At 39.5% G+C, this 15,082-nt stretch overlaps 2 protein-coding genes and 1 long non-coding RNA gene across 11 annotated transcripts in view; 2 read left to right on the top strand and 1 right to left on the bottom strand.

Moving 5' to 3' along the window:
• The window catches only part of ltbp1 (latent transforming growth factor beta binding protein 1), a 141,356-nt gene extending 137,839 nt beyond the window's left edge, over positions 1-3,517 (top strand). For all 6 annotated transcript variants that reach the window (XM_053436747.1, XM_053436746.1, XM_053436745.1 and 3 more), the window contains one exon: positions 47-3,517. In XM_053436747.1, coding sequence (XP_053292722.1) covers positions 47-219 — 173 coding nt within the window. In that variant the 3' untranslated portion in view covers positions 220-3,517. The remainder of the gene's footprint in view (positions 1-46) is intronic.
• A 6,981-nt stretch (positions 3,518-10,498) lies between these two features.
• Positions 10,499-13,638, bottom strand: LOC128453348 (uncharacterized). Of its 2 annotated transcripts, XR_008341494.1 has the most exons (5): positions 13,106-13,638; positions 12,515-12,697; positions 11,804-11,890; positions 10,983-11,132; positions 10,499-10,746 (listed from the first exon to the last, which is right to left on the bottom strand). It is a non-coding gene; the product is annotated as an uncharacterized LOC128453348 (long non-coding RNA). The 2 variants fall into 2 exon arrangements; XR_008341493.1 differs by lacking the exons at positions 10,499-10,746; positions 10,983-11,132 and adding an exon at positions 11,485-11,676 and having other exon boundaries at positions 13,106-13,257.
• Positions 13,639-14,698: 1,060 nt separating this feature from the next.
• The window catches only part of rasgrp3 (RAS guanyl releasing protein 3 (calcium and DAG-regulated)), a 41,347-nt gene continuing 40,963 nt past the window's right edge, over positions 14,699-15,082 (top strand). For all 3 annotated transcript variants that reach the window (XM_053436187.1, XM_053436188.1, XM_053436189.1), the window contains exon 1: positions 14,699-14,894. The gene's annotated coding sequence lies outside the window, so the exon portion shown is untranslated. The remainder of the gene's footprint in view (positions 14,895-15,082) is intronic.

The following is a 15,082-nucleotide window of genomic DNA, read 5'->3' as shown; positions in this document are numbered from 1 at the left end:
AACACCTTTGAAATATCTGTCATAATGTTTCCCTCTCTGTCAACAGATGTGAACGAGTGTTCAGAACTGAACAATCGGATGTCGCTGTGTAAAAACGCAAAGTGCATCAACACAGTGGGTTCCTATCAGTGTGTCTGTCTGCCAGGGTTCACTGCTTCTGACAAACCCAACTACTGTGTGGAGGTTCCAACACACCACACATCAACACACACACAGTGAGCATGGACAGGTGACAAGAGACACAAAACACACGCACAAGCTTGTATTACTATACTTGTGAGGACGTCCAATACATCCGGTCAGTGCCAAATCATCCAAACAGTAACCTCATAATTCAACTCCCTGGTTTGGTCAGTGTCCAGCAGCGCTCCCAAAACACGTCATAGCTCATCCTCAGCAGTTATCGGGAAGATTATTTGAGATGTGGGGGTCATATACCCAAATTAGAGAGAGAGCCTTTAACTGTTTAAATTTAAACCTTGTCCATTGAATCAACTTCAAATCGTATTCCCAATTTAAAGATTATCTAAATCCAGATCTGCCATTTACCCATGTCATTGTCACTATTTTCACTCACTCCCTGCCTTTCCCATCCGTTCTCCATCACTGTTTTTTAGTCTACCTTTATTGTAATATATTTATTATACTTTTTCATTTACTAGTTTTCCAATAAAATAAATCCAAATATTATATAAGGACTTCCAATGTTAAGGCCTAATTTTGTAAAAGGCCTGAAAGTATAATTTTTCTATAGATTTTCAGTGACTGCACGGTAATAAGGTAACTAGCTTTATCTGTTATGTCTACCTTGTTTCAGGAAATATATGGCATTTAGGGATATGTTTACTACTCCAGAGAGATAGATGATAGGATTTCATAAGATGTCATTAGCCTAGGTATGTGCTTTGAGGAAACACCTGGCATACCGTCTTTATGACAACATTTTTATAAATAAAAAAACCGTGTATTTTCACTCTTTCTTAATGATGAGTTGTGATTGACATAGGACAGAACCTTTACATTTTTTTAACAGTCAGTGTAGAGAACAAACTGCTGAAATACGTGTAGAACGATATGTCCTGACAGGACTTGTAGTGTGAGAGCAGCAGCTGCAAAGCTTGGCATGTGTCTGTACAGAATGTGTTCAGGCACAGTGTATAGTGTAAGTGCTCAGAGTCACATTTACCGGTGTATAGTGAAACACAAGCTGTTTAGAACCACCACTAACATGTGTCTTAGGTGCTCCGATCACGATTGGGCAGCTGTCATAACAGGTTTAAATGCCAGCGAGGGCCATTGAGCTCCAACCACTCAGACCACGTTCAGAGTTGGTCTGGGACGCATGTTGATACAGTCTCTAAGCAGTGTAAACACAAATGTGTCCTTGGCCATGTTGAAGGACAGCCTACTCAGCTGATATCCTCTGTGTACATGGGGGAACATACTCATTTCTGCATCAATGAACCTGACAACAGAAAAAAACACAACATGCCAACATACTGCTTCTGTGTCTATGATAACAGCAATGAGTACATCACACATATTGGGTGATGTGGCTTTGCCTGGAACATACCAAGGAATAAACACAGGTTTTAATTATTTTTTTCTTTATTTATTTATGGAAGATAAAGTCCTGTGGACAAAAAATGGCTAAACTAGCGGACGTAGCTACTTGATGATGTGTCCGAGGGTCAGTGAATGCACCTGGTATGAAGATTTCAGAGGACATTTAGGCTTAAAACTTGATGTAAATTACCTCTTTTTTCAGGGCTTGCAGACACTTGGATGACGCAACTTGAGCTGCATGAAGGCATGTTGTGTTTTTTCTGTTGTTTTACTACATCTGAAGTGTAGGTCACCATTGATTTCAAATGTATTGGATTCTGCTGCAACACTGTTTACACCTGAGACTCCAGAAGTGTTTTGTGGACTCAAACACTTCACCCACCCCTCCATCGGCATAGTGGTGACTAAAATTACTGTACATTATCTCATCATCTAAGGAGAAATGAACATCCAAAGCGTGAATACACCAAAAAGGTAAACAGGATAAACACAGTCCCATTTGAAGGTGACATCAATCAGCTAAAGTACCGTACATGCAATTGACAGTATTTCTCATTCTAATGCAATTTTTTGTCTGTAGGCAGTAACAAGGTTATTCGTTCTACTGCTTTATGCTAATGTTTGACCTATTAAATGTTCAACATGTTAAACATCTTTTTTTTATTGTGTTAGCTTGCAAGCATCTGCCAAATAGCAAATCACAGCTGAGGCTGATGGAAAAACCAAAGAGTAATGGACACATTCTAATTTTGAAATGATAATAAGGAAAAGTTGGAGGATCAAACAGTTTCTGTAGTTCATCCTGACCGGAGCATTACTTTGATAGCACTTGATGGTTATACAACTTATTTCTGAGTTGTTACCCAAATCGAAAGTATGTTGGACCAAAACGGTGGATTTACTTACACTGTCATTCTTAAGGCCACACCACCAGTGTGGATAATAAGCTTGGGAACCGCTACTTTACAGACTATTATGCTGCCTGAGTAACTAACCTTCCCCTTCCACTTCCCTCCACATGTATTTTTTCACTTAATTCAACATTTGATGGAGTCGCTGACAAGCCATTTATTATCATGTTTAATCATGGTGTATGTGTTAAAAACTGGGATGTAAATGCTGAGATGAAGCTGGGAAACATTGACATAGATCCTTGAGGAGACTGTGGTTCCTTAAAAGTATAGAAATACAAAAAACTCACACACACACAAAACACAGACACACTTACTTAATCAAAGCCCATATATTCTGCACTGTATAAAATACACACTAAATGAAACAAATAGTAATTTACTTGAGATGAAGATTCAACTTAATCTACTCTTGGGAGTCATCGTATTTTGGTGGTAGAAACACAGAACTGTATAAAATGTATGTTGCTATTTCTTATTTTGTAAGTAGAGATTTACGTGTTACACAATGCCGTATTGCTCTTTTAACAAATTGACAAACCCTTTGGACTTGTGCTGGGGGATCCAGTTTTATGTTGCACCCAGTCGAACTGATTGTGGATATTTAATTCTGTGAAGAGGTCAGCTGTTGCTCCTCCTCTTCCTCCTTCGCCATCCCTCTGTCTGCCATTAAGAAAAGCCTGTTACCACGCTACACTACTTTTGTAAAATGCAATCCTAAATCTACTTGTTGTTTCCTGTTTCTTACAAAGAGCTTAAAGACTTTTTGTTACCTGGTATTCCTTCCTCCTTGTGTCTATGTGTTGAGATGACTGAAATGTTTTATTTTCCATACTTCTCTTTACTACATTTCACTGCTAAGTCTTGCCAGGTGGCAAAGCTGCTATGGGACAGAAAAAACTTATGTACATTTAAACAAAAGAGTGGAGAACATAGCTATGTATTTGTAATTTGTACATGGGTAAATATCTTTTTCTATGAATACAAAATACAATGTATAATAAACCCCTTGGTATTCAACCACAAATTGTGATATTTAACCGGTTGGCCTGTTAGTTTTTACCATATCAAACATGAGTCTGTTACATTACAGATGAAGGATTGCATCTTGGGAATTTAAAGCTGTGGACTAGAATTGAGCAGCCCAAATGATCCAATCGATTCAGGGCTGCAGGCCTGACAGCTGACTAGTTCAGTTTTATTGGCTTTTTCAGTAATAAGAGTTAATTCACTCAGGTTAGGGTACGAATACCATAACTCAGTTTAAAAATCCCGTAAGCATATTTTGTATTCATCGATATAACTTAATTCAAATGATCTCTGAGGAGAGGATCACAGCTGAGCTGGCCTAGTTCACACACCAGAGATACCTCATATAAATTTAGAGGCTGCTATTACAGAGTGGATTAAACTGTGTTCCTTTATTACCTGATACAAAAGCTAAGATGGATTCAGACTCAGTTATCAGCTGACAAAACAGGAACATTTAGCAGCTAATGCAGCAAATATTTGTCTGAGTTGGTAGAGACGGTAAAGATTGAAAGGAGCTGAATACTGCTGGATAAGCAACAGTTCAAGAACAAGTTCACCATAACAGCTTAGAAGGTGGTTAAATATCAATGGTATGTTCACACCTTATTTTCACTGGTTCCAAGTGGCCAAGAAATAAGTTACTGCAGGTCAAGTTACTGCGAGTTTCAGAATACTACCTTAACTGAATGTTAGAAAACCTGAGTGTAAATTGAAACATGACATTTAAAATCCTCTAAACATACATTTATTTGGGACATGACCCTGTTGTCCTCAGTGGCAGATACACTCATGTCATATGTTGTGTTTTACCTCAGAATGTCACTGTGTAGCTGTGTGTGTGACCTTTCCAAAACCTTTAGGACGGTGCCACTGTGGCTTCACTGAGCCCAGTGCTTCTGTTTTCATTGTCAGTGGCTTTTAGTTAAGCCAAAAAACAAAAACAAAGACCATCAACTCAAGGTCACACATTTGGAAACATTCCAAGAGAGATTTCACACATTATGTTGCCAAGCCATAGAGATACCCAGAGAAACCTAAGTTCTTCTTAGCTTCTGGGTTCATCAACAACCTAAATGTGACACGTGTCCTGTCGGGTAACATGCAAGCCCCACTCCAGGTTTTCTTGTCCTTTCTTGTTGTGTTTTTGGATTTATGCAAATCAGGATGTGTAATAATAATATTAATAATAACAGCCACAATAAAAATGAAATAATAATAATAATTACTAAGAGAGAGAGAGAAAGGGATCAGTGCATGACGGGAGTTCCCCCAGCAATTAAGGCCTATAGCAACATAACTTAGAGATGGTTCAGGACTCAGCTGAGCCAGCGATGAACTAAGTTTTGTCAAAGAGGAACTTTTTAAGTCTAACCTTAAATGTGTGTTAAATCACACATTACATTTTCTAATAATACTGCATGCTTTATATCACTAATGTTGGTATTATCATGAAATAAAACTGAAGTGGGCTAAACCATTTTTTATACATATGGAATATAACAAATTTGTTACAGTTTACTATCTTTACTATCTGGTTTGGGATTCATCATTAACCTATGATTACCTATGGAGAATGAAAGAAGAATCTCCTTCTCTGGTCACAAGGTGTTGTTAGACTGTAATTAAAGAAGCTGCAGAGACACTGACAGAGCAGGCAGAGAGAGAGAGGAGTACTTGTACTTTATGATGAAACAGTTAACTACTAATGGAAACTATATATCGAGCTGGTTCTTACGTTCTGGTTCACTTTTATAGAGCTGGTTAAGGGTAAAGACTTGGTCTAAGTTTTCTCATTCAATCCGGTTTAGGTAAGTAAATGAATAAATGTATGTATTACTCCTGTATAAGGGAAGAATGCAATCAGCAAAACAGCCATTAGAGTGTGACAACAGGTAGAACGTCTTAAAAAGTCGAGCCAATAAAAACAAAGCTGACCTTTTTTAAATCCGGGATGAAAGGTCGATTTCAAAGCAGCTTGTTCTTTTGTTGGCAGCAGCGCAAGTGAAGCTTGAGTTTACAGTGATGTCAACAGAACCCAACAAACACCAAACATCTTTAGAAAGTCATCTGTCCTCATTCAGGCTCTGATTTACACAGGAGCATAAACAAGCTAAATTTCAAATTCCTTTGCCCTGTCCTTTCAAATGAGAGTAAGAGGCAAATGTTAAAAATATTTAACCTGAACAGAAGTTTCACATCTGCGTTTTACTTCATGGAATAAAGAGAGTAGGAAGAGATGAAAGGAATGGGTCTTGTGGAAAAAGAAGACATAACTGTTAAGTAAGTTTTTGGTTGAAGGTGCTGGTGTATTTGCAGACAGATGCACTATTCACAAGGTCACATTGTAGCCTTATCATCACTGCTCACTCTACATGCTATTAATAGATTGTTCATTTATTAAATGAAAATACATTGCAGGCCCACCTAGTGTTTCAAGTTATAAAAACATTGGAGGAAGCTTAGTGACCCCCGTCTTCAAGTGTTCTAACCCTTTCTCATAGTGTTTTGGGCAACCCAGTCTCATCAGAAAACGTTCAATGGCAACGTTGGTCCACTTGGACCGACGTTACCATCTCACAATCTGGCCTCTCAGATTGTGAGATGGTAACATTTAGTCCTCCCATTGTTTTGCATTGGCGTGTTCTCACGTCACGTGACTCTCAAGCTCCCGTCTGCGGAGAGGAAAACATGGCGGAGATTCCTTGTTTTTTCAGATAAAAATATAATTTTATAACTTAGTTTGGGCATAAAAATACATTCTGACACCATTTCTAGCGAGAAATGTGCTCTTTGCTTCCACAGTCTTCAGCCAGTTCGTGCTTATGATAAATATTTTAATAGTTATCACGCATGTTTTTATCGTTGCTATGACGGTTGCCATGCCACCACGGCGCAGCGTGGTGTTTAAATCACAGTCCCTGCGTGGTGTCCTTCAGTGATCGTGAATGTTATTCATGTTATATAATAGTAATATTTGAGGCTAGATTACATCTCTAATGAGAAGGAACCTGCGAGTCTGTTCATACCGAGGCCGGCCCGAGTGCGCGACCGGACCGAGTGCGCGAGCGGACATTACGTGTGGCTGTCGTAAAAACCCTATTTGTAAACAACCAGTCCTTTAACTCAGCGCTACGTCATAAACACGGCGCGCTTGGAAGACCACGATGTCATCTTCCTTCTGTCAGGTAAGTAGTTTATTGTTTTTAAAGATCGTTACGATCTAGGTTTACAGTCCGAGTGCGGAGAGAGTCCGTCAATCCACACTATGGACGCTGTTCATCAGCTAATACGCCATTGTTAGCCACATGCTTCAGCCCACGGTAGCCTGTGCTACCTGGGAGGTGAATACATGGTTGTTGAAACCAGTTCAAGACGCTTAGCTCATCATTGAGGGACGCTACAATATAAATATAAACATGAATTTGATTTATGAATGCTTTAGATTAATAAGGAGTGTATTTCTCTACTATTACTCCACAATATCAGGTCAATTTGGTTTAATGTATAGTATGCACTATGACAATAATGTTTCCATGTTATGGAGTTGCGATTCATTTTATAAAACAATTGCTATGTTCTGTTTTTTAATCAAGGAGGATCAAAGTGAAGCTACAGGAGTTTCATTAACGTCAACAACTTGGACCGAACACTTTGTTTTGCTTGATGAAGAGCAGGAAGGGCAGCCTGGAGAGAAAGAGAAGCCGGGTTGAGCCCACTACCATCATCCACGTACCACGAGGAAGATGAGGGAGAGAAATTATCCTACCATTAAAGAAGTACTTTTAAGTTACATACCAGAAACACCATTTTATATAATGTGCTAAATATACATTTTATTACACCCCCAAAGTACGCTTGCTGAAATACAAGTTTATATCACACTGAAAGAATTTTGATCAATCATGCTTCCCTGCTGTGATTGTTTAACTGGGAAAACAACTTTTTCCACAGGAAGGCAAGTAAATTTAAGGAATACATGTGCAAAGTTTTCCTCTGTTATGTATAATGATGACCCCCATCAAACATAATGTTAGCAATATTTACACCTTTTAATTTATACTGATTATTTCTGTCTACATGTGTGAATTTGCCTTCATTAGTTTCAGAAAAGAGCGATGATGTATCGGTCAGTGGGCGGCAGCACGAGACTCCGCAAACTAGTCTGTAAGCAAAGCAGACGAAGGCATCGAGGTTGCGGCCTGCCATCATTGTTATTTTTGCTTAAGGGACTGAATATGTTTCATGCAGGAATATTAGCATTTCCCTTATATCTACCAAAACTGCTTGTTTCACAGACTGCAGTTTTGTTTTGATCCGATGTGGTGTGCAAATACAACCGTATCTGCAATGGGTTGTGGGGCATTAACATTTGTAACTCTAATTTTGTTTGACAGACTGTGAAAAGAACGTTGAGAACATCACCACTCTACAGGAAGACACAGTCCAGTAATGGGTGTCAGAATTTCAGTAGTGAACGACAGGTACTGTGGAAAAATGTGTGTCATTGTTGTACAATGTCCTTTGACTCTGTTTACACAAGGTTAACACAAAAAGGTTTGATTGTAAACTGATATTGGTATGAATTCATGTTATTCTCCTCTTCACAAGAAACAAACAATCCAAATTACCTGCAGAAAGCCCTTGATGGACGCTTCAGCTGCATCGTCAGACTGGCCAGACAGCAAGATGCCAACTTTAATGCCAATTTATTTGTGTAACATTCTGTGACCAAATGTATAGACAACTTTTTGTAGATTGTAAAAAAGATAACCCATTTATTAAAAAAAAACTACACTAGAATTACCGCACTGCGTTGTATGACTCCGCTAACCAGTGCAGTGTCCGTCTACATATTTCTACATATTTTCTCTCGTATAAATGACACTGTGTCTCTTGACAACTGAAACCATAAGATGAGGTCAGTGTGGCCTTGACCTTTTGACTTTAACACAAATACACAGTTAGACAATCCGAAAACATACAGTTATGCCAAAATATATTTTGTTTCACATTCTAGATGGCATAAGCAGAGACATCAACTCAGGAAAAATATTTCTGTAGAAAAGAAAGCCCTGTACGTGTGTACGTATGTATACATACACACGTACAAACGCACTATTGAGACGTTTTGTTTTTTATCATATATTCTCAGGCAGTACTGATGCATTTACTGAGAGGGGACGTGAGGGCCTACTCTGCGTGCTCAGAGTTCAAACCCAGCAGGCTGCAGCGGGCCTGACATATTCTGGAACAGCAGCACAGTCTTTGGATGACTCCTCTGAAGATGAAAACATGGCGAGGTACTTCTCCACTGATGAAGAACTGTGAGGGCTGTGATTAGCTACACTCTCTTGCTACAAGGCTACTCTTGCTACTCCCTGGCAGCCTTAGGAAGGCATTAGCTTGCTGTTGGGTAGCTGTTAGCTTCAGCATTTTTAGTTTTTAGCGGCCTGTGTGATGTTTATGTTTAAAACCAAAAAATCAGAGGGAACCATCTTCATAATTTAACACTATGGTTTGTTTGTGTGTCCTTCAGTTCTTCTCAAGAGAAGCAGTACAGGTGTGCCTCAGCTCCACGGTCCCTCCTGCAACCTCCGCTCCTGATGCTAACCTCATGTCTCCATCCCACCAAGCAGCAGACCTGGATTGACAGACCTTCTCCAGAGCTGCCCCCTCCCTCTGAAACCCCCCTCTCCAAAACACTATTTGTGTAGTTTTTAAAGTATTTTTTGCATGAGAATTGTTGATCATAACATTTCCAGCAGATGCCTTAATGTAATGTTTGTGCACAATAAATTACATTGATCATAACATATTGGTATTTCCTTGCACTTCTACACCATGATATTGTCAGATAAGATGCTGATTACATTAAAGCAGTGAATGCAGTCATTTATAGTCACAGCAAAGCACACAGGTCTGGTTGTCTAGGGACACCCATATCATATTGTTTAAGATGTGTAACATCAAGTTTGTGTATCAGTGCAAAATACATACCGTCATTAGTCAAGAGTTCACTCTCTTGTTTACACTAAATTTAGGTGACCCAGATGTTTCACAATGCAATCTGATAAGGTCTTATGAGAAACATTCTTAACATTAAAGAAATCAACACAGAGGATAGCAGTAGATGTTTGACTCAAATCAGTAGCTGGTAATCAGCAGCCTGACTTTTTCAAACACATTAATACTACAATGAATGAGGCAGGGATTATCTATCAGAAATCAACTATATCGTCACATTAGGTTTCTCTTGAGCTCATTGAAATTACCTTCACATTCCACTCACTGTCACCTGAACCATACTGTTGTTTCTGTATCTACAGTGACTTTTAGGAAAACATGTATAAAGCAATGTATAAACAATAATACATCTTATTTATATAGAGCTTTTCAAGAAGTGCAAGTACTTAACTGAGGGACAGCTTATACAAACAATATATATGTTTTAAATCCATGTGATGGGACAGCCTCTCACTTGGATGTAAACCAATTTTAAAACACATTTACTTATACTGGAGATCTTTTAAATTAATGTCCCAGAAATGATTTCTGATAGATAACCCCTGCCTCATTCATTGTAGTATTAATGTGTTTGAATAAGTCAGGCCGCTGATTATCAGCTACGGATTGAAGTCAAACATCTACTGCTATCCTCTGTGTTGATTTCTTTAATGTTAAGAATGTTTCTCATAAGACCTTATCAGATGCATTGTGAAAAATCTGGGTCACCTAAATTTAGTGTAAACAAGAGAGTGAACTCTTGACTAATGACGGTATGTATTTTGCACTGATACACAAACTTGATGTTACACATCTTAAACAATATGATATGGGTGTCCCTAGACAACCAGACCTGTGTGCTTTGCTGTGACTATAAATGACTGCATTCACTGCTTTAATGTAATCAGCATCTTATCTGACAATATCATGGTGTAGAAGTGCAAGGAAATACCAATATGTTTTGATCAATGTAATTTATTGTGCACAAACATTACATTAAGGCATCTGCTGGAAATGTTATGATCAACAATTCTCATGCAAAAAATACTTTAAAAACTACACAAATAGTGTTTTGGAGAGGGGGGTTTCAGAGGGAGGGGGCAGCTCTGGAGAAGGTCTGTCAATCCAGGTCTGCTGCTTGGTGGGATGGAGACATGAGGTTAGCATCAGGAGCGGAGGTTGCAGGAGGGACCGTGGAGCTGAGGCACACCTGTACTGCTTCTCTTGAGAAGAACTGAAGGACACACAAACAAACCATAGTGTTAAATTATGAAGATGGTTCCCTCTGATTTTTTGGTTTTAAACATAAACATCACACAGGCCGCTAAAAACTAAAAATGCTGAAGCTAACAGCTACCCAACAGCAAGCTAATGCCTTCCTAAGGCTGCCAGGGAGTAGCAAGAGTAGCCTTGTAGCAAGAGAGTGTAGCTAATCACAGCCCTCACAGTTCTTCATCAGTGGAGAAGTACCTCGCCATGTTTTCATCTTCAGAGGAGTCATCCAAAGACTGTGCTGCTCTGTTCCAGAATATGTCAGGCCCGCTGCAGCCTGCTGGGTTTGAACTCTGAGCACGCAGAGTAGGCCCTCACGTCCCCTCTCAGTAAATGCATCAGTACTGCCTGAGAATATATGATAAAAAACAAAACGTCTCAATAGTGCGTTTGTACGTGTGTATGTATACATACGTACACACGTACAGGGCTTTCTTTTCTACAGAAATATTTTTCCTGAGTTGATGTCTCTGCTTATGCCATCTAGAATGTGAAACAAAATATATTTTGGCATAACTGTATGTTTTCGGATTGTCTAACTGTGTATTTGTGTTAAAGTCAAAAGGTCAAGGCCACACTGACCTCATCTTATGGTTTCAGTTGTCAAGAGACACAGTGTCATTTATACGAGAGAAAATATGTAGAAATATGTAGACGGACACTGCACTGGTTAGCGGAGTCATACAACGCAGTGCGGTAATTCTAGTGTAGTTTTTTTGTAATAAATGGGTTATCTTTTTTACAATCTACAAAAAGTTATCTATACATTTGGTCACAGAATGTTACACAAATAAATTGGCATTAAAGTTGGCATCTTGCTGTCTGGCCAGTCTGACGATGCAGCTGAAGCGTCCATCAAGGGCTTTCTGCAGGTAATTTGGATTGTTTGTTTCTTGTGAAGAGGAGAATAACATGAATTCATACCAATATCAGTTTACAATCAAACCTTTTTGTGTTAACCTTGTGTAAACAGAGTCAAAGGACATTGTACAACAATGACACACATTTTTCCAAAGTACCTGTCGTTCACTACTGAACTACTGACACCCATTACTGGACTGTGTCTTCCTGTAGAGTGGTGATGTTCTCAACGTTCTTTTCACAGTCTGTCAAAACAAAATTAGAGTTACAAATGTTAATGCCCCACAACCCATTGCAGATACGGTTGTATTTGCACACCACATCGGATCAAAACAAAACTACAGTCTGTGAAACAAGCAGTTTTGGTGGATATAAGGGAAATGCTAATATTCCTGCATGAAACATATTCAGTCCCTTAAGCAAAAATAACAATGATGGCAGGCCGCAACCTCGATGCCTTCGTCTGCTTTGCTTACAGACTAGTTTGCGGAGTCTCGTGCTGCCGCCCACTGACCGATACATCATCGCTCTTTTCTGAAACTAATGAAGGCAAATTCACACATGTAGACAGAAATAATCAGTATAAATTAAAAGGTGTAAATATTGCTAACATTATTAGATGTTTGATGGGGGTCATCATTATACATAACAGAGGAAAACTTTGCACATGTATTCCTTAAATTTACTTGCCTTTCTGTGGAAAAAGTTGTTTTCCCAGTTAAACAATCACAGCAGGGAAGCATGATTGATCAAAATTCTTTCAGTGTGATATAAACTTGTATTTCAGCAAGCGTACTTTGGGGATGTAATAAAATGTATATTTAGCACATTATATAAAATGGTGTTTCTGGTATGTAACTTAAAAGTACCTCTTTAATGGTAGGATCATTTCTCTCCCTCATCTTCCTCGTGGTACGTGGATGATGGTAGTGGGCTCAACCCGGCTTCTCTTTCTCTCCAGGCTGCCCTTCCTGCTCTTCATCAAGCAAAACAAACCGTTCGGTCCAAGTTATTGACGTTAATGAAACTCCTGTAGCTTCACTTTGATCCTCCTTGATTAAAAAACAGAACATAGCAATTGTTTTATAAAATGAATCGCAACTCCATAACATGGAAACATTATTGTCATAGTGCATACTATACATTAAACCAAATTGACCTGATATTGTGGAGTAATAGTAGAGAAATACACTCCTTATTAATCTAAAGCATTCATAAATCAAATTCATGTTTATATTTATATTGTAGCGTCCCTCAATGATGAGCTAAGCGTCTTGAACTGGTTTCAACAACCATGTATTCACCTCCCAGGTAGCACAGGCTACCGTGGGCTGAAGCATGTGGCTAACAATGGCGTATTAGCTGATGAACAGCGTCCATAGTGTGGATTGACGGACTCTCTCCGCACTCGGACTGTAAACCTAGATCGTAACGATCTTTAAAAACAATAAACTACTTACCTGACAGAAGGAAGATGACATCGTGGTCTTCCAAGCGCGCCGTGTTTATGACGTAGCGCTGAGTTAAAGGACTGGTTGTTTACAAATAGGGTTTTTACGACAGCCACACGTAATGTCCGCTCGCGCACTCGGTCCGGTCGCGCACTCGGGCCGGCCTCGGTATGAACAGACTCGCAGGTTCCTTCTCATTAGAGATGTAATCTAGCCTCAAATATTACTATTATATAACATGAATAACATTCACGATCACTGAAGGACACCACGCAGGGACTGTGATTTAAACACCACGCTGCGCCGTGGTGGCATGGCAACCGTCATAGCAACGATAAAAACATGCGTGATAACTATTAAAATATTTATCATAAGCACGAACTGGCTGAAGACTGTGGAAGCAAAGAGCACATTTCTCGCTAGAAATGGTGTCAGAATGTATTTTTATGCCCAAACTAAGTTATAAAATTATATTTTTATCTGAAAAAACAAGGAATCTCCGCCATGTTTTCCTCTCCGCAGACGGGAGCTTGAGAGTCACGTGACGTGAGAACACGCCAATGCAAAACAATGGGAGGACTAAATGTTACCATCTCACAATCTGAGAGGCCAGATTGTGTGATGGTAACTTCGTTCCAAGTGGACCAACGTTGCCATTGAACGTTTTCTGATGAGACTGGGTTGGTTTTGGGGTCTATGCCAATTGGGATGTGATAATCCCTGAATACAACAACTCTAGCTGCTGGAGGTGTGGCCACTCGCTGCCTACGCCATGAATCTGATGGCAGTGGAACCTTGTCCAGCTCTACAATAAAACTGAAGTAATTTGGATCTGAAGTTGTTAAGAATCTGAGGATGAGTATTCGAAATTTGTATTGCTTCCCTTTCCTCTCACGAGCTGCGTCGTAGCGATGGCGATCCCTCCGAAAGATAGAAATAAAAAGTGTCAACCAGCTGGTTGCATTCTAGACAAAGTTAGGGGCATCACTGCTGTTGACAGGATTCATCATGTCTGCACCAACTACCACAACAATCTATCCAACTGACTGGCCGACAATATCTTATACCCAAAGCCACAAGGTCCAGTTCTGGAGCTCTCAATCATATCACATGTTCTCCCTCAGCTGGTGGGGGTTTCCCAGTTGCCATGGAAGTGCCGGTGTGGAAATCTCCACTTTATGGACCCATGTTGGTTTAAACTCCGTCTGTTGAGGAGGATCAAGTTATAAAAAACAAATGTAAAGCTCCCGGGAAGCTGCTAAATGGAACTCATTTTGTCAACTCCAGTTGCCTGAATAAAGGATACTTACAGTCCACCTGAGTCAAACCTCTTGTGGACATCTGAATTGTGAATCTTGTAATGAAAGGCAGAATTTGTGTGACACTATTACACTACTGCAGACCCATCCCGTGTTTTATTTCTTCATCTTTGTCCTCCGCTTTATAACATGTTCATATGTTCATTGTTCCTCTGGATTAGATCCTGTGACTCTATCTCTATCTGTAACTGATATTTGCATAGCTGTCCTGAACACCATCCTGAGTTTCCAGTAAACTCAAAATCTATTTATATACTTTGTGAGCGTGTGTGTGCGTGTGCGTGTGCGTGTATGTGTGAGAGAGTGTGTGTGTGAGAGAGAGAGAGAAAGAGAGAGAGGAAAAGATAAGGGGGGAGAGAGTGTTTTGAGTTATTGCAGAGACAGTTAACCTGCAGCACTTGAAGTCATCGTGTGTGTCAGTGGTGGTCCTGATGAGCTGGGACTAACTTGGCAGTTCTGTTTGTCTGGATCAAAGTGAGGTAAGTGTTTCCTTTAACACAGATGTGTGTCCAGGATGAGAGGAGTATTGATTCAGGAGGTAATCATGTTTTTTAACCTGCAGTCACCGACCACACTGTAATGTATGTTTCTGTGTTTTAATTGAGTCAAGTTAACATTAGTGTACATTAGACAACTATAACTGAGCACATGATCAAATATTAGATTG

The sequence above is a fragment of the Pleuronectes platessa genome, chromosome 12 (assembly GCF_947347685.1).
Source record: "Pleuronectes platessa chromosome 12, fPlePla1.1, whole genome shotgun sequence".
NCBI lineage: Eukaryota > Metazoa > Chordata > Actinopteri > Pleuronectiformes > Pleuronectidae > Pleuronectes > Pleuronectes platessa.
The sequence above is the reverse complement of the archived record's forward strand: the minus strand, read 5'-3'. Positions and strand labels throughout refer to the sequence as shown.